Source organism: Thunnus thynnus, chromosome 1, assembly GCF_963924715.1.
Source record: "Thunnus thynnus chromosome 1, fThuThy2.1, whole genome shotgun sequence".
In the NCBI taxonomy this organism is placed as follows: domain Eukaryota; kingdom Metazoa; phylum Chordata; class Actinopteri; order Scombriformes; family Scombridae; genus Thunnus; species Thunnus thynnus.
The window spans coordinates 39,644,236-39,670,455 of record NC_089517.1 but is presented as its reverse complement, the minus strand read 5'-3'; the positions used below and the strand labels follow the sequence as shown (position 1 = coordinate 39,670,455).

Genomic DNA, 26,220 nt, shown 5'->3' with positions numbered 1-26,220 from the left:
AGAATGGATAAATCTTGGCAAACCCACGCCGGGCCCTAATGGTGGAGAAAATGAAACCATCCAGAATATAATCTCTGCTGGTTATCATGTTTGTTCAACTCCAGAAGAGGTCCAGTGTAGAGCTGTTCTTTACCCAGGTCTTTCCATGTCACAGGTGGGACAAGCTGTGACATGCAATAAAGATGTAGGTCTTATATGCAACAACAAACAACAAGGGCTTCAGCAGGAGTGTTTCGACTACGAGATTAAATTTAAATGCTGTAGGTGTCCAACACCATCAACTGCCCCTACAAATATTCCAACTTCAACACCTTCAACTACCACATACGTAGCACCTTCCAGCACAACTGAAACAATTACAACTCAGAAACCTACAACTACTACAACCTCAACACCCACTACCACAACTGAAACAACTACAACTCAGACACCTACAACAACTACTCCACCCACTACACCTTCTACCACATCTGAGAAGACAAGTACAACTCAGGCACCTACAACAACCACTACTGCCACTACACCTTCTACCGTAACTGAGACAACAACTACTACTAGGCTACCTACAACAACTCTTTGCCCAGGGGGACATGATATGACGTGTGGCTGGTCAGAATGGATAAATCTTGGCAAACCTACGCCGGGCCCTAATGGTGGAGAAAATGAAACCATCCAGAATATAATCTCTGCTGGTTATCATGTTTGTTCAACTCCAGAAGAGGTCCAGTGTAGAGCTGTTCTTTACCCAGGTCTTTCCATGTCACAGGTGGGACAAGCTGTGACATGCAATAAAGATGTAGGTCTCATATGCAACAACAAACAACAAGAGCTTCAGCAGGAGTGTTTCGACTACGAGATTATATTTAAATGCTGTAGGTGTCCAACACCATCAACTGCCCCTACAAATATTCCAACTTCAACACCTTCAACTACCACATACGTAGCACCTTCCAGCACAACTGAAACAATTACAACTCAGAAACCTACAACTACTACAACCTCAACACCCACTACCACAACTGAAACAACTACAACTCAGACATCTACAACAACTACTCCACCCACTACACCTTCTACCACATCTGAGAAGACAAGTACAACTCAGGCATCTACAACAACCACTACTGCCACTACACCTTCTACCGTAACTGAGACAACAACTACTACTAGGCTACCTACAACAACTCTTTGCCCAGGGGGACATGATATGACGTGTGGCTGGTCAGAATGGATAAATCTTGGCAAACCCACGCCGGGCCCTAATGGTGGAGAAAATGAAACCATCCAGAATATAATCTCTGCTGGTTATCATGTTTGTTCAACTCCAGAAGAGGTCCAGTGTAGAGCTGTTCTTTACCCAGGTCTTTCCATGTCACAGGTGGGACAAGCTGTGACATGCAATAAAGATGTAGGTCTCATATGCAACAACAAACAACAAGGGCTTCAGCAGGAGTGTTTCGACTACGAGATTAAATTTAAATGCTGTAGGTGTCCAACACCATCAACTGCCCCTACAAATATTCCAACTTCAACACCTTCAACTACCACATACGTAGCACCTTCCAGCACAACTGAAACAATTACAACTCAGAAACCTACAACTACTACAACCTCAACACCCACTACCACAACTGAAACAACTACAATTCAGACACCTACAACTACAACAACCACTACACCCTCTACAGCCACTGAAACAACTACAACTCAGACACCTACAACAACTACTCCACCCACTACACCTTCTACCACATCTGAGACAACAAGTACAACTCAGGCACCTACAACAACCACTACTGCCACTACACCTTCTACCGTAACTGAGACAACAACTACTACTAGGCTACCTACAACAACTCTTTGCCCAGGGGGACATGATATGACGTGTGGCTGGTCAGAATGGATAAATCTTGGCAAACCCACGCCGGGCCCTAATGGTGGAGAAAATGAAACCATCCAGAATATAATCTCTGCTGGTTATCATGTTTGTTCAACTCCAGAAGAGGTCCAGTGTAGAGCTGTTCTTTACCCAGGTCTTTCCATGTCACAGGTGGGACAAGCTGTGACATGCAATAAAGATGTAGGTCTCATATGCAACAACAAACAACAAGGGCTTCAGCAGGAGTGTTTCGACTACGAGATTAAATTTAAATGCTGTAGGTGTCCAACACCATCAACTGCCCCTACAAATATTCCAACTTCAACACCTTCAACTACCACATACTTAGCACCTTCCAGCACAACTGAAACAATTACAACTCAGAAACCTACAACTACTACAACCTCAACACCCACTACCACAACTGAAACAACTACAACTCAGACACCTACAACTACAACAACCACTTCACCCTCTACAGCCACTGAAACAACTACAACTCAGACACCTACAACAACTACTCCACCCACTACACCTTCTACCACATCTGAGACAAGAAGTACAACTCAGGCACCTACAAAAACTACTACTGCCACTACACCTTCTACCGTAACTGAGACAACAACTACTACTAGGCTACCTACAACAACTCTTTGCCCAGGGGGACATGATATGACGTGTAGCTGGTCAGAATGGATAAATCTTGGCAAACCCACGCCGGGCCCTAATGGTGGAGAAAATGAAACCATCCAGAATATAATCTCTGCTGGTTATCATGTTTGTTCAACTCCAGAAGAGGTCCAGTGTAGAGCTGTTCTTTACCCTGGTCTTTCCATGTCACAGGTGGGACAAGCTGTGACATGCAATAAAGATGTAGGTCTCATATGCAACAACAAACAACAAGGGCTTCAGCAGGAGTGTTTCGACTACGAGATTGAATTTAAATGCTGTAGGTGTCCAACACCATCAACTGCCCCTACAAATATTCCAACTTCAACACCTTCAACTACCACATATGTAGCACCTTCCAGCACAACTGAAACAATTACAACTCAGAAACCTACAACTACTACAACCTCAACACCCACTACCACAACTGAAACAACTACAACTCAGACACCTACAACTACAACAACCACTTCACCCTCTACAGCCACTGAAACAACTACAACTCAGACACCTACAACAACTACTCCACCCACTACACCTTCTACCACATCTGAGACAACAAGTATAACTCAGGCACCTACAACAACTACTACTGCCACTACACCTTCTACCGTAACTGAGACAACAACTACTACTAGGCTACCTACAACAACTCTTTGCCCAGGGGGACATGATATGACGTGTGGCTGGTCAGAATGGATAAATCTTGGCAAACCCACGCCGGGCCCTAATGGTGGAGAAAATGAAACCATCCAGAATATAATCTCTGCTGGTTATCATGTTTGTTCAACTCCAGAAGAGGTCCAGTGTAGAGCTGTTCTTTACCCAGGTCTTTCCATGTCACAGGTGGGACAAGCTGTGACATGCAATAAAGATGTAGGTCTCATATGCAACAACAAACAACAAGGGCTTCAGGGTGAGTGTTTCGACTACGAGATTAAATTTAAATGCTGTAGGTGTCCAACACCATCAACTGCCCCTACAAATATTCCAACTTCAACACCTTCAACTACCACATATGTAGCACCTTCCAGCACAACTGAAACAATTACAACTCAGAAACCTACAACTACTACAACCTCAACACCCACTACCACAACTGAAACAACTACAACTCAGACATCTACAACAACTACTCCACCCACTACACCTTCTACCACATCTGAGAAGACAAGTACAACTCAGGCATCTACAACAACCACTACTGCCACTACACCTTCTACCGTAACTGAGACAACAACTACTACTAGGCTACCTACAACAACTCTTTGCCCAGGGGGACATGATATGACGTGTGGCTGGTCAGAATGGATAAATCTTGGCAAACCCACGCCGGGCCCTAATGGTGGAGAAAATGAAACCATCCAGAATATAATCTCTGCTGGTTATCATGTTTGTTCAACTCCAGAAGAGGTCCAGTGTAGAGCTGTTCTTTACCCAGGTCTTTCCATGTCACAGGTGGGACAAGCTGTGACATGCAATAAAGATGTAGGTCTCATATGCAACAACAAACAACAAGGGCTTCAGCAGGAGTGTTTCGACTACGAGATTAAATTTAAATGCTGTAGGTGTCCAACACCATCAACTGCCCCTACAAATATTCCAACTTCAACACCTTCAACTACCACATATGTAGCACCTTCCAGCACAACTGAAACAATTACAACTCAGAAACCTACAACTACTACAACCTCAACACCCACTACCACAACTGAAACAACTACAACTCAGACACCTACCACAACTACTCCACCCACTACACCTTCTACCACATCTGAGAAGACAAGTACAACTCAGGCACCTACAACAACCACTACTGCCACTACACCTTCTACCATAACTGAGACAACAACTACTACTAGGCTACCTACAACAACTCTTTGCCCAGGGGGACATGATATGACATGTGGCTGGTCAGAATGGATAAATCTTGGCAAACCCACACCGGGCCCTAATGGTGGAGAAAATGAAACCATCCAGAATATAATCTCTGCTGGTTATCATGTTTGTTCAACTCCAGAAGAGGTCCAGTGTAGAGCTGTTCTTTACCCAAGTCTTCCCTTGTCAGAGGTGGGACAAGCTGTGACATGCAATAAAGATGTAGGTCTCATATGCAACAACAAACAACAAGGGCTTCAGCAGGAGTGTTTCGACTACGAGATTAAATTTAAATGCTGTAGGTGTCCAACACCATCAACTGCCCCTACAAATATTCCAACTTCAACACCTTCAACTACCACATACGTAGCACCTTCCAGCACAACTGAAACAATTACAACTCAGAAACCTACAACTACTACAACCTCAACACCCACTACCACAACTGAAACAACTACAACTCAGACACCTACAACTACAACAACCACTACACCCTCTACAGCCACTGAAACAACTACAACTCAGACATCTACAACAACTACTCCACCCACTACACCTTCTACCACATCTGAGACAAGAAGTACAACTCAGGCACCTACAACAACTACTACTGCCACTACACCTGCCACCACAACTGAAAGAAGTACTACTACCTTTCAACCTACAACAACTACTACCGCACCTGTAGAGACAGGAGAACCACCCTCTCAACCACCTACTGGGCCAGCAATTTGCCATTGCTCTCATAATGGTATAGAGTTCGCCCCTGGTAAGTTCTCATTAATAAAGACACCCTTCCATCGACATTTAACTTGCAGTTGAGTCACATCCATGGCAGACATAATTGTGATTATCTTCTATACAGTATCACTGAAAAGTTTAGACACATCCTCCCATTCACCTTCTGTCTTTGAGTGCACAATAATTGGAATGCCACAGGCTTTGATGATGAAACAAGGCATTTATTTTTTCTTGCCTTCTGCCATAGCTGAATTCACTGTGAGATGGAATTAGGTAAAAAAAAAAAAAAGTATTATGGCTAGGATTATGAGAGCAACGATCCCATTGAGTTCCATGAACATGCAAGCAACTTTATATCAACATGGCCCAAGGTTTGGGGGCGCTATGGAGCCTCCTGGCCACACCTGAGCCCAATCACTACAGAACATTGCAATTTTCGCCAGTTCTGACGTTTGTGCTAATTTTTCTGATTTTTTGAGCATCCCAAGCCCCTCAGAAATGCAATGGCATGCAGGAATAATAATAATAATAATAATAATAATAATAATAATAATAATAATAATAATAATAATAATATTTACAAAAACAATAGATTCCTTGCACTGGACCGTTGGGCCCCTGGCACATTTGTACTTGGGCCCTAATTATAGGGCAGCAATGAATGAGCCCTCGCACTCCGTGCATGTCAGATGTAGCGACAGCCATGGTATCACTACTAGAGGTCTGTTGACATGGGTCTGAATTTTCAGGACTGTGTGAATGGATAAAATATTATTTTCTGTGTGCAGTACGTGGTGCTAGAGATGACATAGTGGAAATTGTGTATTTTAAATTGTGTATTGTGAAATATTAATGCAGCAATACATTTACTAGAGGGCAACTGACATGGATATACATTTTCATGAATATTGGATATTCCATGTTGTAGATAACAATCACTTCCTGTGTCCACTATGTAGCACTAGAGAACACCCACTACTTATACGTCATGTTGCTGTATTTCATGTGAAGATCACACCATGAAAATTTCATGTAAATCGGATGATTTACAATAAGGCTGACTTCCTGTTATCAATAGGTGGTGCTATGACTATGACTAAATATTGACATGTAGATGTGTTCAGTCCTGGACTCTTATCAAAGATAAGAAACTGTCTATGGGTAATAGAAAGTGCAGCCTAAATGACACATAGTTCATGTATACACAGTTTTCAGTATGTCATCTCCATCGCTGCGTTCTGCACACAGGAAATAATATTTTACCCATTCGCACAGTGATGATAGTGAAATTTCAGAGACTCCAGTAGCGATACCATGGATGTGTCTCCCTCCAATGCTGTTTGCAGCTTTATTTATGATTATTATTATTATCATTATTATTATTATTCTAGTAAGCCATTGCATTTTTAAGGGGCTTGGGAATCTCGAAAACTCACAAAAATTGGCACACATGTCAATTTCTGAAGCTCTGAATTGGGATTACACAATAAAATCTAGTGATGTTGCTTTTAACACAGATATATCCATGGGATATTTATAGTGCTTAATTCTGTAATATATGAGATCACATACTGTCTATGATATCTGACAGACTCATTTTCAACAATTCTCCTGTGTTTCATTTACAGGCTCCATAGTTTACAATGTGACAGACCATGATGGCTATTGTTACATAGGGTACTGCAATGATAGCTGTCATGTAGTGCCTACACACCACCCATGTAATGTATCTGGGAAAGAGTGTGCTGATGTAAATCCTCCAAGAAAGGTACTTCTTTATGTCCATTCCATACATATTTAACTTTCCTTCATGAAATTGTGTAGCAGCACTGCTCAATCTGTAAAATGCTGTGATTTCCTCTTTTTTTCCTTTAATTCCAAATTATGATTCCCTCTCATAGGATGGTGAAAGTTGGAAGGAAAGCAAGTGTCGTATAGGAAGATGTGATAATGGCAAGGTAACCTATAGCCACATACAATGTCCAACTCAGAAGCCTATAGTGTGCAAAAACAACTACCCTGCTATTGAAGTGCAGGATGATGATGGATGCTGCTCCCACTATGAATGCCAGTGTAAGTCTGACCTACTCAAATGTTGCTAGCTTGCGAAATCCTCAGGTTAACTATGCAAAATTATTTTAATTGTAACAATGTTTTGTTATGTTTTTTCATTTTACTTACATTATGCAATCCAACATCTAATGTTGGGTTGCACTTTATTTTATGGTACACTAATAACACATATCAAATTAGACAAAAACAAGAAATAATATGTTCTTTATCAGACAGTAATCAAACACAGTTATACCCTGATTAATCAATTACAAACCACATATAATACCGTGTTATACCCAAAATATTCTATATTTAGACACTATTATACCAAATTAAACTCTAATTAGAAAATGATAGATCCTAATACACTATTAGACACCATTTGACAAGATCATAGTCTAATTAGAAATCAAATAGAATGCCATATCAGATCCAAGATATGCTACAGATAGACACTATTCTACCCTTACTACCAAATTATGCTGTAATTAGACACCACATTTATTATTATATATTTTTTACTGCTTCATCGAATGTAAATTATACAAAAAGTATGAAGATAATACATTCATGATGAAGTAATGTGACACAATTATAAACCATTTGTAACTTTTATTAACCCAGATAAATCTCACATCATTGCTAAGCTGTTAAAAACATACAATTATTAATATCTGGTTTCTAATTAGAGTATAATTTGGCATATCAGTGTAAAGTATATTTTAAATACAGCATTGTATGTGGTTTCTAGTTACAGCATAATTTAGGTGTATGGTGTCTAATTAGGGTATAACTGTGTTTGTAGTACAGCTTAGTACATCTTATTAGTGTACCGTAAAATAAAGTGCAACCAGATGTTGTATACCACATGATACCAGAAAACATGTCATTTTAAAATTTGAATATCCATATTGTATCAAGGTGTCTGCTACGGTTGGGGAGACCCCCATTATGTCACCTTCGATGGAACCTACTATGATTTTCAAGGCAACTGTTCTTACTGGCTGGTGAAAGAGATCTTGCCCAAATACAACTTCGGTGTTATAATAGATAACTACTACTGTGGTGCAGCTGATGGCTTGTCCTGTCCTAAGTCCATCACTATCTTCTACAAAAACTACAAGATCTTTATTACACAGACGGATATCAACGGCATTTTTACAAACCAGGTAATTCTCCCTTTCTCTCTTTTTAATTCAAACTCTAGTCATTATCCCAGCAACGTCTCTCATTTTTATCAGTGCAAATGCAGCCACTGCTTGGACTTATGTAGATACCTGACCTGATCCTAATTGGTAAAATTGTCCAAAAAAGGGCTTTCATACCACCACTGTAGATGCATTGAACCATGCAAAGAAGTTTGTAAAGAGTTATTTCTGACATTTATATCATGATGCTTTTTGTTTTAGATTTCTGTGAATGACAAGCCTGTATGTGCTGCATACCAGACTGGTGACTTCCGTGTCACCACCACCGGCATTGATACAGTGCTCGTCATCCCTAGAATCCATGCCAAGATAACTTTCTCAGGGCTCATGTTCAGTATCTACCTGCCCTATAGTGAATTCAGCAACAACACCCGGGGGCAGTGTGGTGAGTCCTGCAGTAGAAATTAATAGCATCTTACTGTATTTAGAGTTTAGACATCAGTTGATTAATAACATAATAATATGTAATGCACATTTACAGTAGCTGAATATTTTGTGCACCTGATACTTAGAATACATAGAATCTATTGTACCTATGTTACACATTCTACATTCAGCATTTTGAATGGGAAAAAATGGCTTCTGCATAATTCCAGGGATTCAGCAGGAAAATAGCTGTTTGCTGAGTGCTGTCATGGTTTCACTACTAATGAGGGTTTCTCTAGGTACATGTAACAACAACCGGACAGATGACTGTATGTTGCCCAGTGGCAAAATTGATTCTTCATGCTCAAATGCACACGAGTGGCATACTAACAACAGTAACTGTGAAGATCACCTCCAGCCCACACCAGCCCCTCCACCTAATCCCTGCAATACAACCATTTGTGAGGTCATCAAAAGCAGGTAGGAGGAAAAGGCGTAAATAATCATCTGTAACATAAGGTTCAAACATTTATTAGATTGAGTATTAATTTTCAGCTGTGAAATTAAGAGTTTACAAGTTCTAAAATTTGTTTTTTTGTTGTATTTTATTCATTTTTATTTTACCAATACTAAGAGACTTAAGAGTCTTTATATACAGCCTGTGGGGGGAAAAATAAGTTTTTCTAAAATCCATCAGTGATGCAGCCTGAAAGAGAACAGAAAATACTATTCCTCCTTCTTGTCATTGCTCTCCAACTCACCACTGTTTTCCCAATATTATGTCTCTTTCTGTAACTGTCCTGTCATGTCTGAAGAAAGCCATAACAAACAACTGTGTCTGAATGGCAAAAATTACTTTTATAAGTTATCTATGTTAACATAGATTACCATAGATTAATATTAGGGATGCACGATATTATCGGCACGTCATTGGTATTGGCTGATATAAGCTCTAAAATGAAATATCGGCATCGGCCCAAAATGAACATTTTCTGCCCATTATGAGAGGCCGATTTGTTGCCTTCTCCTCCACAGCCTGACAGTCCCAGTGTTTCCTCCGTAGGCTCCACTTCACTCAAGCTGCCCGTCAGACCCGCTGCTTCTTCCCACTTTAACCTGCGGAGCGTTAGCAGCAGCATGACCAGAGGCTAGCCAGCTAGCCTCTCAGCTAACCTTAGCCCTGGCTCTCCATGTGGATCCAACCGGTGCACCGAGCCCCGGTTTGTTATTCAGGTTAAAGTGGGAAGAAGCAGCGGGTCTGAAAGACAGCTGAGTGAAGTGGAGCCTGCGGAGGAAACACTGGGACTGTCAGGGTGAAACAGTCCGCGGAGGAGCTGCTATGATGGGCTGCACAGCTAGGAAACACCTTGGCTGACAGGATTTACCCATAGACTGTGGATGTACCACTCTGTTTGGAAAAAAAATCTTCTTCTTTTTGGTTTATAACAGCGGTTGGCAACGTATTAGGTGCATTACCGCCACCTTCTGCTCCGGACTTTGGACCACAGATTAAATCCTGCACATTAATCCTGTCTGTCTAATAAACTCAAAGAAAACTCTACTGCTCCACTGGCTTGGCAGGTTCATTAAAGTTTTAATGCTGAGCTCCTGAACTCCAGTCTTCCTAAGTTCTTCCTTCATATATTGTCTTTCCTGATCATACTTAGTACAATATATGCTTGCATGCATAATAGCCTCCTCAGCTAGCTGGAAAAAAATATGTACATATATCGGGATTGGCATCGGCAATTGGCCACAATGAGTTGGAAATATCGGCATATATCGGATATCGGCAAAAAATCCAATATCGTGCATCCCTAATTAATATAGCAAAATTACAGATTCCATCTCTGAAACTGGTTTATAAGACAAATTACATTCCAGCTTTGTTTCCAGGTAAGCAACACATTTTATTCATTTGTCTCAGGTCAATAATGTGCCATGATGCTTTCAGTTTGTGTTCAGTGACCACACTAACTATGAATACTATCTTCCCCAGTGTGTTTGAAGCTTGCCACAAGATCATTGATTACAGTCCATTTGTGAGGGCCTGTGAGTTTGATGTGTGCCACATGCACGTTAATCACAGTTGCTGCACCAGCTTGCAAGCCTATGCTGAGGCCTGTGCTGAGTCCGGAGTGTGTATTGATTGGAGGAGTGCCACCAAAGGACGCTGTGGTATGAAACTAGAATATGTAATGTGTAGCCATTATGTCAAGCACTATTACACACTGTACCAACACTGCACCAACAACATCACAGCAATAACCTCTACTAAAAACATGATGTTTATTCTCTCTTCATCATTGAATAGAATATAAATGTCCAAGTCCCAAAGTGTACCAGGCCTGTGGCGTTAATGTGGAGTCTACCTGTGATTCCTGGTACAGTAATTCACCAACACATTGTGGTTGCTCATCACAGTCAATTAATTATCATTCATTGCTTTGACTCACATACAATATCAATGTGTGGCTTTCACACACCATACTGTTGTTTCTATAGGTACAACCAGAAATTCATCTATACCATCAATGAGTTCAGCAGGATGACAAATATGAAGGTGGAGGGTTGCTACTGCCCGAAAGACACCGTCCTCCTCTCTTCCAACTCAAATGAATGTGTGCCCACCTGTGGTAAGAGCAGATAGCATTCCTGTATGGCATTTGCTACTTAAGTTGTAATTCAAACTCTTGCACTTTTTGATGACCTGTTGTGTTCACAAAGTCAAAATTGCATTTGTTATTCTATTGTAAAATAATTTAAATAAATTAAATCACAAGTTTATGGAGACAGTAGTATCCTGTAGCGAAGAGGAAAGTGAGGGTGTAGAGGTCAGGGTAAGGAATGGGTGTGTAGTGCATTCAACTTTGATGCCATAAAACAAGGTTTGCACCTTGTCTTAAACCAACAATTAATGTTGACTGTTTTTTTTTTACCGTAATGACAATCTTTCCCTCACTAAGTGTTTTACTAGAACTTTGCTATACTGTAGCTGACATATGGGGATATGAGAGGAATGACTAAAGAAACACTCAAAAATGCCATTACTTAATCCAGTAGACCTGTTATCAACATCTGTCAACCTGTTGCTGTAGCTGAAGTCTGAGTCTGTTTGGAAGTCTTAACCAGTAAAAAGAAGGAACATTCAAACTGACTATTCTGGAATTGAGTACAGCAACCCTTGGCTGGTACACAATGCAGTACCTTAGCAATGGGTTAAGGACTGTTAATCTAATTTCAACAGTAAACCGATGTGTAGAATATGAGATGGGAAAATAATTTTATGTTAATGTATGACTATATGTTTTTCTCCTAATAGAAATCTGTCGACTTGCAAATGGAAAATGGAAAAAGGTAAATTATTTGTCTACAATGCCAGCCCCTTTTTACCTTTACCCGAACTGTCAACAGGCCAGTAATACATGATAATGCCTTTCCTCCTGCCACAATTCTACATTAAATAATGTGTCCTCAGGCCAATGAAACATGGATAGAAGGCTGTGAGGAGTGTATATGTGAGGAGGACACTCTGCAGGTCACCTGCCGTAGCATGTCCTGTCCAACACACCCACCAATCAGCTGTGACGAAGAAGGTCAGGTCAAAGTCACTGACACTGATGGCTGCTGTCAAAAGGAGAAGTGTGGTAAGTGGGCGCCAAGAAGTTAGCAACTCCTAGTACTGAAGTCACAGTTTTCCTCATCCTATGCATTCTGTATTTCTAAATATTGTACTGTTCTGTACTGTATTTATATATTTAATACACTGTTCTCTCATTTCCTGCTATTCCCTGCTATGTTCGGTGTTTAGATACCAGTGATCCACACAGATAGAATTTGAATGCACAGTAACTATGTCTGCACATATTTAGAACCAATGATAACCACAGATCAGAAATGGGTTATAATGGTAAGACGATGATTGATGTTTGTAATTTGATATCTGTTCACAGGTAGTATAAGTGGGACATTATACATACCATAATTGCAATGTACAACACAGAAGCAACAAACCAAAAATGACCACAACATGCTTATTTGTTGCCTGCTGTGAAAACCAAGACTCTCTTGAGTATTTCAAAAGACTTGTTTCTCAGTGAAATATCTCCCCAGTTGTTATTTTACTGGTGTGAACCTCCCTCTTTGAACACAGAGTGTGATGTAAAGCAATGCCCTGGTATGCCATCCTGTTCTGCTGGTTATTATCTAAACACCACTATGGGAGTCTGCTGTCACAAATACTTCTGTGGTGAGTGTGCTCATGTCTGTGCATGTTACTATAAATGCATAGCCAAGTTTCATTTTTGCCACTGTGATTGTTGCAGCACATTTAAAATGCATTAATTGATTGGTGCCGTTGCTTCACAGTGCCTAAAAAGGGTGTGTGTGTTTCCAACAACCATGAGTATCAGGTGAGATCTCACATCTACCACCACCATGAGAAACTGATGTAAAGTGACTAGATTACAGAAAAAATACAGTGGGCCTTTGTTTAACACATAGACTGTGGGATTGTGTAATTTTTCTACAACCAAAACCTTATTTGATCAGAAATATATGAAAGGTGTTAACATAATCTAAAATTTCTAGACTTGGTAACTGGTGGCACAGGCAAACAATTATGCTAATTGGCCATGATATATTAGAGTTACCTAAAACTTGTCATGGGAATAATTGCATTTGTACAGGAAGAAAATGTAGTCATTAACTCATATTGGTAGGCTCAGTTATGCTGCTGTATTTTGCAGGATTCCTGCAACTTACATGTGTCATTTACATTTGTCTTCCAATGCTTCCCAAAATATTTAAGAATTTCTGCACTTTATGTCCAATGGCCCACAACTAAACAAAAAACAGACAAAATGGCGACAATTCTAGGTGAAAATGGGTGAGTCCAGGAATCCAGGAAAAACGATTTTTTTTACCTTATGGTTTAAGATTTATATGACAAAACATAAAGTGCTGCACTTGATACATTGAGATCAAACGCACAAGTAACTGAGTCACATTTTGTGTATTAGTTGTGTAGTATTTTTGACATTGGCAGATATGGTTTCACTTGAATTGAGACTTATTATGAACATGAATTATCTGTGCTGACCTTCTCACCCTGTCCATCCAGGTTGGAGACCTGGTGCCCATGAAGCCATGTGATAAGTGCATTTGTAGTCACCAGATAAATGCCAACAGCAATCTGCACACTATAGAATGTCAGCCCATACCATGTGACATTCACTGCCCTCTGGTAAGACCAGTGTCTCTCCCTCCCTCCCTCAATGATGTACTTTCTCACTCACTCACACACACGCATGCATGCACACACACACACACACACACACATACACACACACACACACACACACACACATTTATAATTTTTTTTTTAGCTCACTCTTACATTCTTACATTCTCACTTTTTCTTTCTTCACTGATGAGCACATTCATTGGCCACGTTCTCTCCCATACATTCACATTTTAATTTTTATTAGTTGCCAGTAATGCCCTTTCAAACCTCTGTCAGATCTGCTGTGCTATTTTTCCATTCTGCTTTTATTGTCAATTCAATCATAAGTTTTAAGCATTTTCCTCCTTACTTCATATTTGCTGGCAGGAATTAGTAAGTAACAGTAAAATGATTGGAGAACACTACACATTGGATTGGAGTACCAGTCAAAAGTTTGGACACACTTTCTCATTCACTGGAATGAGAAGGTGTGTCCTGATGAGCAAAAACTACTCAGCACAAAAAATTTAAACAGGGATAATTTTACAAATCCACATATGAGAGTGTACACCAACAGATTTGTAAGTTTCAAAGGTATATTCTGCAAGCGCAGAATGGTGAGTGTCATCACTGTGTCAGAGAAGTTGTGTTAATGGATTTGAGTGAGCAGCCATGTGACCTTTTAAATCAGGATTCAAAGCTGTTCTCTCAGTTTTGAATCATACAAAAGCAACTCAAACCAAAATTCCTTGAATTTGACTTAGAAGTAAAATATCATCCTATTAGATGACATTTTTAAAATAACATCAAGCATCCTTATACTTTGCTCCACTATATTTTATTTGTTTAAAAGAATTTAACTGTTTTAAAAATCATGGGTCTAACAGTCAGTTAAGAGAGTATTCTGCCGAAGCCTATTGGTCAGAAACCATTGTTAAGCACCTTCTCACATTCTCCGGCGCTAAGCCTTTGACAAGTAGGAAACAGTGAGAGCAGATTGAAAATGAACATGGACCATATGAAAAAAAAATCCCTTCACGCACTCACCCACAGAATGTTTAAAGTGTGAATTTAGTGTTAGGTCATTTGTACATTTCCGCAAGTCTCAGCAGAGAATTTTGAGTCCTAGTACTTGACTACAAATTTGTCTTTTGACCACACACAGTTTTAGTCAGAAACTGTCTGTGACATTTTGTGTTTTGTATTTGCCTCAACTGTATTGCTTCTTTGCTGCCAATGGGAATAACTAATGTAAGTAATGAAAACATGAATGTACCCCCTCCAATTATAGTTACCCGTTTGATAAAGCTATCCCATAAACTCATCAGAATATTGATGTTAACTCTATATCCAAATCCTGACATTAAATGTCCTCATCTAGAATGGATCTTGTGCTGGTTTTACATTTTTACATTTTGTTTATATGCTGAGTTTCTGTGTGTGTCTCTGTACAGGGCTATGAGTACCAGATAGTCCCCGGCCAGTGCTGTGGGAAGTGTGTCCAAACAAGCTGTGTTGTCACGCTGTCGAACAATTCAACACACACATTACAGGTTGGTATATGTGTGCAATTCAAAAGTCTCAACTAATGTGTTTTGGAAAATTGTTAGCAATAAATTATTGGTGATGTGTAGAAAAACTCTGGAATATCCCTTTCAGTTTAACAGGCAGTGATACTAGATTCAGCACAAATTACCAGGAGGTGAAGTGCATCTTCATTTGATGATACTCACAAATAGAAAAACATATCAGACAAGGCAACAGGGAGGCAAAATAGCTCAGTCGAAGGCTATGAAAACCAGTCCACATATGTTTGAGGAGATGACAGTGATTCATGCAGTCCTGCCTGGGAGACTGTGTTCTAAATTGTGTTATGTTATCTATGTTATTCTTCAGCCTGGCACCATTTGGACTCCTTCTGGGGACCCCTGTGTGAGGTTTGAGTGTGTGAAGAACGGTAATCAGTTCACCACAGTTGATATCAAGACCATCTGTCCTCCCTATGACCCTAATGAATGCATACCGGTAGGCTACACACACATGCATGCAAGCACACACACACACACACACACACACACACACACACACACACACACACACACACACAAACCATCATCATTGTAGCTTCTTATTCATGGAAGATTTGAGTCCGTCAGGTTATAATTTCACACATACAGTAATGACATGATGGTCATGTTTCAGGTATACATAGTATGGCATGCCATCAAACTCATTAGACCCCCTGGTCTTCCCCTTGCTTTTCTGTTGTCATGGACTAAACTGTAATTTAGTTTTTGTTAAATTGTAAAAGTGTGAAAAGATTTGTCATTATTATTGTATTTGGATATTGCGATGTGTTAGATAAGTCTTTATAGCAATGCCTTGTGTTCCTCTGTATAGTTTTTGTCCAAGACATTGGCAGACTTGCCATTATGAAGAAGAGACAGATTGACATCTAACTTGCATTTAGAATAATTCCTTATGTTGGAGTTGAATCAGACACCACTGAAAAACAAAAGATGGATGATTAAAAAAGAGAGAGCTTGTGTGTTTTTCTGTGTGCAACAGCAACAGAGAAACCACAGTTTTAATTAATTGAATCTGTTCCCCCTACATAACCATGGAAATGCATTTACACACCCAGCATGTGACCACAACTTATGATATCATCCTACATATGCCTACATAGACATACATATTGTTATATTACTAGGCAGTGGTATTAGAGCTTTACTTTAAGCGCATACACGTTAATTGCGCACACCCAATGAGCTTGGTGGCTTGCCATAACATAGAAGTGGCAGTAGTGTGTGCCACCTACTGTCAAATGTGAATCTCTAGAAAATAAAACATGACCCAACAGAGTACTGACGTGAATGTGTGTCTCCTACAGGGAACAGAGACCATAACACCAGATGGATGCTGCCATGCCTGTATGTATTGCCTCCAGGAGTTTTTCATATCTGCATGTTATTTACACTCCTGTGGCCTGATTACACTCATGAGGTCCATTAGAGCCTTTAAATGAGCAGAGCCATAGAGCTCTCACACTATGTTATCTTCACTCTATTATTTATCTGATAACTTCGAATTTTCAAAGTTATCAGATTGTGTTGTGATAACTTTTGTACTCTGATCTCACCAGAATGTCATGTGATCAGGTAGAGTGGAGAGCAGAGATATTTTTAGACCAGAAAAAAATTTCTAAACACATTTCACTCCCATAGTTTTAACTCCTCAAGCAACTTCAAATAATTGTTAGATGACAGGCTTCTGTGTTTGATACCCGCTCATTGCAATGCTCCTCATAATATTGCTCTTATGAACAAAGTTGCTTTAGATCTTCACCATGTACCATCATTCAGTGTGACTCAAGTGCTCTTCAACATCATTACTTTAAATGTGGATTGGTGTAAATGTTGAAGTCATCTTTTCCAGTCACATACCCCTCTTCTCATTTCTCAGTTTGTACATCCTCGATTCCTTTCCTCGTCTCCTCTCCTCGCGTCTTAGTTCCTCCCACCTGAGATGCGAGAGGAGGAGGCAGGGAAGAGACACAAGGCAGGCATTTAACTAAATGAGACATCCTTGCTTTGGAGCCGTCATGTCAATTAAATATAACATGCTGCAGGGCTGCATCATCTGACCATTGTTTTGTTACAGCATACCGCTATATTTTATGATACATTGTTATATTTTATTTAACACGCACGTGCACGCACAGAGTATGTCTAAGTAGTCCAGTGGTTTAAGATCAGGCCACCTCTGTACCCCTTTCAGATCTGTAGGTTGTGAGTTTGAACCCTGTAAAGGCTAGCAGTTAGTGGAGTTGAAGGTGCAAAAATGCAGAGGCACACACCTTGGCAAATTTTATTCTTGGTAGATTTTTCAATACTATTCAACTTCCAGCAATGCAATCTAAATCAGCTTTCTGCGATCACATGCAGTTTCTACAGAAATTGCATTTTCTAGTAATCATTATTATCATTGTGTGAGAGCATGCATACTATGTTATCTTTGCTTTTGTCCAGCTTTCACAATCTTATCTTCTTTGTTCTTCAAATCTTTATTTATTGTGCGAGCTGCAAAGCAAGATAACTATGTTATCTTCGCTCTTTACTAGTGTGAATGCTTTCAGTAAAACTTTATTATTATTATTGCGTGAGAACTGTACCACAGCTCTCACAGTCTTCTTATCTTATTATTATTATTCTTGTGTATGTTTTTTGACCACTACCTACACCTACATACTTTCAGTTACAGAATCCATTCATATCACAAAACTTTTTAAGTTTTTACTGGACATTTTAAGGACATTACTGCTGTTGAGACTTAGTAGGAGCAGTTTTGGTTATTAGCAATAATCAACAATTATTAAAAATAACTACTAATTATTAAAAATCAGTTATTTGTGCAAATTAATAACAACAGGGCACCACCCTGAGATCAGGGACCAATAACCAAACCAGTCTCAAAAAGTGTGTTTTTCCAAGAATGTCAACATCTGAGAGATATTAACATTACAGGATGAACAGTGAAAGTATGAATTAGAGCACTGACCCCGTCACCAAGCTGTTATCACAGTATGTATGCAAACAATCACAGGAAACTTCTCTCCAAATGCACAGCAGAATTAATTAACATTAGTAGTGTCAATTACAAATCATTAACACTTCAATTAATGAACATCTATCATAGCTAGTTACAGCTACAACTATCCAACACAAGCAACAATAAACAACAGTGGTTATAAACAGCAAGACAACATATAGCACTAACAGAGATGTGTGTGTGTGTGTGTGTGTGTGTGTGTGTGTGTGTGTGTGTGTGCAAGAGGGGTGTGAGACGCGACAGTTCCAAGATGGCAGGCGTGACTGCAAGATAGATAGAGAACAGAGACAATCGTTAGTAGCATCTGCCGGTTGAACACGTGTCTCTAACAATAGGATAATTTGGGGACAGAGCTGAGCTCTGTAACTGAGTTATCTGCTCACCAAATGTGTGTGTGTGTGTGTGTGTGTGTGTGTGTGTGTGTGTGTGTGTGTGTGTTCGTGTATGTGCGTGGTTAGTGGGAGAAAGGAGGTGGAAGCACCAAGGAACAAAAGATCACAGGGATTGTGAGAAGTGGCACTTGCTTTTATTTTCATAGACGTGGAGTGTGAATGTCCTTATTTGCCAGCCACGGTCTGATTTCAACAAATAAAATGCAACCTATGGTCTCATACACGATGGCAAGCTAACACAAAGAGTCCAAGCAGTTGGACAAACACAAATACAGCAATGATACTTTCACAGCATTCTCAGCAGCAAAACTGGGCTTACAGTCCGTTAATCTCATAACAACAACAGCAATAAAGCTGAAAATAACACAATTTAATAACCTATCTCTGCCCAGACTCTTACTTGTGTCGCTTAAGAAAGCAAGTAGGGTGTGATTATATATCAGGTCACAATGAGATGTTATTCCCTCTCAAAATGTTGCTCCTTTCTGCTCCAGGTGTTCGGAAGAATCAATCATGCAGTGTGTCCACCACTACTGTGTACCTGGAGAGCGAGGGCTGCCACTCCAAAGACCTGGTCAACGTCACATCTTGTAGTGGAGCGTGTGGTACCTTCACCTTGTGAGTCCCCACTTATCATCAGTGTCATGGATAATTGTTTTATCTCCAAATGAATGTTTCTGTTTTCTGAGATTTTAACGACATTATCTATGATAGAGGTTTATATCACTTTAAAGGGGCACAGCACCAATTTAGTATTGCATTTCCATTAAGCTATAGGAATTGTGAGAGACAGATTAATATTGTTAATGCTGTATCTTACGCTTCTCATAATGCAGCTCCATACTGTTTATCAGACCCTCCTTGCTGTTAAATGCCCGTGTGTTTGATACTTCACAACCTCAGACTGTATCACCGAGCCAGTTCTTGCACTTCCAGTTGCTGCCGCTCATGTGTTTACTCTCATGTTTACTCTCGTGTCTCTTGTCCTTGGTTATTGAAAATAATTTCCCAACTGACCACTGATTTTGGATTACGGAAAAAAAGAGCGATATATATTTTTATAGGTCAGTGAAAACATTTTATTGTTCCAGACTTTCTATTTCCACTCTGGTTTTAAAACAGAGCTTCTAACAAATGGAGAGATTGTTTACAACATGGATGATTTTACACTCTGATTCCATCGCTGCAGCTCAGAATAACATGAGACAACTGTGTGATGATAACTAGAAATAAAAACAAAATATTGTCTTTTATTAGAAAAATAATCCGCACACTGTTAATTGGCTCCTATGATTATAGATAGACCTCATCAGTCATTAACTACTTTTCCACTCTTTGTTTCGGTAGCGGAAACAATCTGGCTGCAGTTTGTTTTTTTATGTACATATGTACATATTCAGGATGGTTTCTTCATCATCCAACTAAATAGCAAAAAATACTCTCTCTGTATTTAAGTCATATATAATAATTCCTAAATGTATTTTAAGTATTTAATTTAATGTATTTAGCCTACTTTTAATATGTGGAAATTATTTCTAATGTTTCTACATCTTCTTATTCTGTTATATGATTACAGGCTCATTTACATTTCACTTGGTTGAATATGACTTTTTGCTGTCTCTTAAACAGAAGTTTTCCTGCAGGTACTTGGTATCACTGTTCATCTCATATCATGAAGTATTTCATTCATGGTTCTGATGATGTCTCTCATAATTAACAACCCTGCCTCTTTCACATAAACGCGGTCGTAGCTGGATAGGAAAACCCCGGGTTGGTTGAGCTAGTTGATAACTATCTTCGTAGTACTGGTGAAGCCAGATAACGAAAAGATATCCTAGGTATGTAGAATTTGCTTCGTAGTACAGGTCTCTGGTTGGCTGATTTGGAGCAGTACATGCGGATGAACGACATCATAGTCACCGGGCTGCATTATTGGAAATGGATCTAGAAAGTCAAGTTACCCTCACTATTTTGTTGATGATGATAAGACCATAAATAATATGGATATGTGTTAGTAACATGGATATGGTTAGTGGTTTAAATAATTCTTTGTGTGGGACCAATTGGCAGAAAAAAATCAATGAACCAGAAACAACCAAAGAGGGGAATGATGATGATTAGGGGGATAGAAATGCAAGTTCAATGTTTCTTAGAGCAGTAGAGGAAAAGGAAATCATGGACATTATAAGCAAATGTAAGAACAAAAATTCTACTGACTGGAGTGTAATTGATATGACAATAATCAAGAAGTCATTGAAGGAATTGCAAAACCACTAACTCACGTCTGTAACTCGTCTCTCCAAACTGGTAAATTTCCAAGCAAAATGAAAATCGCAAAAGTAATACCATTATATAAAACTGGGGATAGACACCGCTTCACAAATTATAGGCCTGTTTCTTCACTTTCCCAATTCTGCAAGAAATTAGAAATGCTCTTTACTGAAAGACTAGACAATTTCATTGAGAAGCACAAATTGCTGACTGACAGTCAGTATGGATTCAAAACAAACAGATAAACATCTTTGGCGCTAATTTAATTATTGAAGAAATTACTAATTGTATAGACAAAAAACAGTATGCAGTGGGAGTTTTTATAGATCTAAAAAAAGCTTTTGATCCCATTAACCATGATATATTACTGCTACTACTACTACTGAATTGGTTGAGAAGCTACTTAAGAAACAGGCAATAACTTGTAAAGATAGGTGAGCATAAATCAGCATGTATGGATATTACTAGTGGAGTCCCTCAGGGGTCAGTATTAGGAAGTATCATTACATCGCTATCTCCATCTCTCTCCTCCACTGTTACGTCTATCAGCAGGTATCAATGAAGGGAGTCACATCCACCTCCTACATGATGCACATTTCCTTATTTAGACATCACTCCCGGAGTTGGGGGTGTTCCTCAGAGATAAAGCTGAGCTATTGACACACCTAAAGTGCTCCCAAGTGACTCTCCATAACCTGTTGTTCCCCTTCTCCTTTCCAGAAAGTTAGGTTGTAAAAAATAGGCAATAAATGAACACGTTACACAGTGTGCTGTCTCTGCATTATGGGTGTATAAATAGGCAGAGTTCTGTCTGTAATGAGGCAATGAGTAAAGTTTTAGCTCAGTAGTCAGTGCAGTCATCTATGATCTGGGAGATTGCAGTTCAAGACCCGGTGTGGGAGCTTCCTTTGCAAGGTAGTTTATTCATGAAAACTTATTGTTACATTTTAATTTTCTAAAAAAAAAAAAAAAAAGCATAATGAAAACAAAAACAGGCCTTTTTAAGCCTCTTTCCACTTTTATTCGAATAAAAATACAAATACTTTTGCTGCCTCAAGAAATACAGATACAAATACAAATACTGGGCCCTCTGCACATCCCTAGTCAGTATTATGCCCCAAATTGTTCTTTTTGTACATAAATGATATATGCAGAATATCAGAAATATTGAAATTTGTTTTACTTGCAGATGACACAAATATGTTTTGCTCTGGGGAGAATTTACAACAGCTTTTGGAGGTGATCACAACAGAAATTATCAAATTAAAACAGTGGTTTGACATAAACAATTGTCATTAAATCTGAACAAAACAAAGATTATGTTGTTTGGAAATTGTAAAATAAGCACTCAAGTTCAAGTGATGACAATGTCAATATAGAAAGAGTATATGAAAATAAATTTCTAGATGTGATATTAGAACACAAAATCTGCTGGAAAATAGGATATGTTCAAGTAAAGCTGGCAAGGAGCATTACAATACTAGGAAAAACAAGGCACATTCTGGATCACAAAGCGTTGCACACTGTTCACTTGTATTACCATATCTGAGTTACTGTTTGGAGGTATGGAGGAACACCTACAAAAGTTTTATTGGTACCCTTGCACTTTATTAAATTAATGCACCATTTGCCCTGAACAGTGTTGAAATTAAAAGATATTTTATGATCAATGCATGTCTATGTTTGGTTTGCAGTGGAACAAAACAAAAAAGTCGTGAAAATAACTGAATTCATGCTCATTCTACAAACCATTCTAAAATAGCCTGAGCAAAATTAATGGTAACCTTTAGAAGTTGTAAGAAATAATTGATTTGTAGTGATACTTTAAGCTATTTTAATTAGTATCACAGGTGTTTTCAATCTTATAATCATTCATGTAGCCAGTTTAAAAGAAGAAAATGACTCCCTCTGCTGTTTTGCCACTGTGTGCATCACATTGAACATGAAAAACAGAAGGAAAACTAGAGAGTGGTCTGAAGACATTAGAAAAAAGGTAATAGCCAAGCATGGTCAACGTAAAGGTTACAAGACCATCTCCAAAGAGCTTGATGTTCCTGTGACCACTGTTGCCAATATTATTTAGAAGTTTACGGCCCATGGAACTGTAGCCAACATCTCTGGACGTGGTCACAAGAGGAAAATTGGAATATTGAACAGAAGGATTGCTCAAATGGTCGAGAAAGAACCAAGGAAAACTTCAATACAGATCAAAGATGTTCTTCGAGTTCAAGGTACAATAGTTTCAAGTCGCACTATCCGTTGCCGTCTGAATGAAAATGGGCTCCATGGTAGAAGACCCAGGAAGACCCCACTTCTAAGAGGGAGACACAAAAAAGCCTGACTGGACTTGCATGCATGTTCACAAGCCACAGTCCTTCTGGGAGAATGTGCTTTAGACAGATGAAACAAAATTAGAGCTTTTTGGTAAATCACACCAAGCCTATGTTTACAGAAGAAAAAATGAAGCCTTCAAAGAAAAGAACACCATGCCTACCGTACTGCTATGAGTCCTGATCTGAATTTCATTGAACATCTGTGGAAAGAGCTGAAACTTGTAGTCGGGGGACAACACCCCTCTAACTTGAGAGAACTGGAGCAGTTTGCTCAAGAAGAGTGGGCCGAACTATCAGTGGAGAAGTGTAGAAACCTTTTTCAGGGTTACAGAAAGCGCTTGACTGCAGTTATTGCCTCCAAAGGCTGTGCTACAAAATATTAAGTTAAAGGTACCAAAATTTTTGGCCATGCCATTTTCATTTGTTTTATTGTATTAAATAATATGTTAAGTTGTAAATCAAAAGCAAAGTTTTAGTTATATTCAATGTGAAATAAAGAATGATAGATACTATATACTTCTGTCAGTTTCGACTTAATACAGAGAAAATTTAGTTTGTTTTTTTTTAAAAAAAGGTGGAAGGGTACCAATATTTCTGGCCATGTCTGTAAGTTTATCGTTTATTTAATTTCATTGTTATTCTTATTTTGTTTTTATCTTGTTCAAAATAAATATAATATATTTAATATAACATCATCATTGGGGTTATTTTCTCAGACTTGTCAAAGCTCCTCCAGAGCCACAAAGACATAATTATAACTGTTTTCAAAGGCTCAGTAGTACTAACCAGGAATAGTAAGATTCCACAAATTGTTGTCTCCCTTTAGAGCATCAGAAATGAATAAGACTGAAATTACAGATTTAGAAAAGTTTTGCTCACTTCCTGTATCAATGTGACTTTAAGGGTTCATATCAGATCTTGACCTGATTGAGGAGCTTTCCAAACTTAGTAGCTCTGTAGTTCTTAAATCCGATTTTTATTTTATGCTCCTTTTTTCTTCGTTTTTAATTTCTCTCAATTTCCTTGTTACCTTCTTTATTTCTCACCCCCCTCTTTCTTTTGTCTCTTCTCTCAGCTATTCTACCAAAATGAGATCCTTGCAGCACACCTGCTCCTGCTGCCAGGAGTTGACCACATCTGAGCGCCAGATTCAGCTCTCCTGCCCAGACAACACAGAGGTCACATACACTTACATGCACATCGATTCCTGTGGGTGTCTCAAGACAGAGTGCTCTGTGTTTGGCCACAGTCAAATGGCGACAACTCCCTCTAGTGTGAAGTCTCGTCGACGCAGGAGATAAGGCAAAAGCCAAGACTAGCATATGTATTGGTAACTTAAGTAATGAGCATTTATAGGATAGAATTTATGGGAGCATCATTGAATAGACATAATTGTATCAGTGTCTATTTCATCTGCATACATACTTCATATATTTATGTCTAATGTATTAGAGTACTTAGTTTAAGCTTGATAAGATTATAAATACAGAAAGATCTCATTAATAAAGCTTATAGCTGCAAGCTGAGCATGTCTGTTTTTATTCGTGGAGTCTTACTGCATGTGCAGCATGTGTGTGAGTGAGTGTGTGTAGCTATTGAAATTTTGTTTCACTACAACTTTCCTCTAAAACTAATCAAATTTAGGGCCAATCAAACCTCCACAGTAAACATACATTTTAACTGATTTAAAATTCAAGAATGACTGTCATGTCACCATCTGTTTTTATGAATAATTTTATGACTGCATTAGTTCGAGATAGATTACAGCATATTTTTCAGACTTTAATGGCAAGTTGAAAGAAAACAGGTTGAGCTTTTCTTTGCTGGGCACATTATTAACTTGGATTTCATTTTAATGCTGGATGCATGTTAGGAAATGAAACCAGGATTATTCATATTTATTTTTAAGGTTTGTTTTTTGTTGCATATTCTTGATAAATGCACCAATATTTTTGAAGATCTTATTTGTTCTTGAAATGAGTTCTTTGAGCAGTAACTAACCTGTAATTTTTGAAAAACACAGATTTTCTCATTAAAAGGGATATTCATTACCTTTGAGTCACAGTTCCAAAAGGTAAAGCTGAAATTATATTTTAAATATCCTCTCTTAAGTCGTCTCTTTTACAGAGGAGATAAGAATACACTATAACCAAGTCTCTGGCTATACAGTAGTTCTTTGAGAAGCAGTCCCTTCACCCCAAGAAATCCCAAATCCAACACTGCATGGTTTATGGACTCAGAGTAACCTTTCATATCAGAAGTGGGTAATGCACAGTTTTATCGGTCCGTATTTTCCTAATAATTCCTAAATTAAATACATCTCCTTAAAAGAACGATGTAATTTGGTATCAAGTATAGTGTAAATATACATAGATAAAGTTCTAAAACTTGAGTTTAGTTCATAGTGAGTTCAAATGCAGTTGTTGAATTGAATTTTGAAGTTAAAAAAAAATGACATCAGAAGAGACTGTTGGTAAATTTGACTGATATGGAATTTATGATTAGTTGGCATTATCAGTATAATGCTCATAATCAGTTATTTATTCATAAGCTCTTTGTGACACCAGAGAACATTATTATGCACATAAGAAGC

At 38.8% G+C, this 26,220-nt stretch overlaps 1 protein-coding gene across 1 annotated transcript; it reads left to right on the top strand.

The window, feature by feature from the left end:
• The first annotated feature begins 1,207 nt into the window (after positions 1-1,207).
• LOC137189248 (mucin-5AC-like) lies at positions 1,208-25,139 on the top strand. Its single transcript, XM_067599001.1, has 19 exons — positions 1,208-5,195; positions 6,796-6,935; positions 7,069-7,240; positions 8,144-8,391; positions 8,632-8,815; positions 9,096-9,276; positions 10,796-10,974; positions 11,111-11,180; positions 11,302-11,432; positions 12,119-12,153; positions 12,275-12,443; positions 12,950-13,045; positions 13,165-13,208; positions 13,919-14,041; positions 15,475-15,573; positions 15,917-16,045; positions 16,914-16,953; positions 19,518-19,641; positions 24,703-25,139. Exons 1-19 carry the CDS (start codon positions 1,208-1,210, stop codon positions 24,926-24,928), a joined length of 6,378 nt encoding a protein of 2,125 aa, XP_067455102.1. The 3' UTR covers positions 24,929-25,139.
• Positions 25,140-26,220: the final 1,081 nt, after the last annotated feature.

Coding starts and splice junctions, on each gene's coding strand:
- LOC137189248 (XM_067599001.1), top strand. CDS start 1,208: ATGACGTGTGGCTGGTCAGAATGGATAAATCTTGGCAAACCCACGCCG. Junction 12,154..12,274: donor CAAATGGAAAATGGAAAAAG/GTAAATTATTTG, acceptor ATGTGTCCTCAG/GCCAATGAAACATGGATAGA. Junction 19,642..24,702: donor GCGTGTGGTACCTTCACCTT/GTGAGTCCCCAC, acceptor CTCTTCTCTCAG/CTATTCTACCAAAATGAGAT.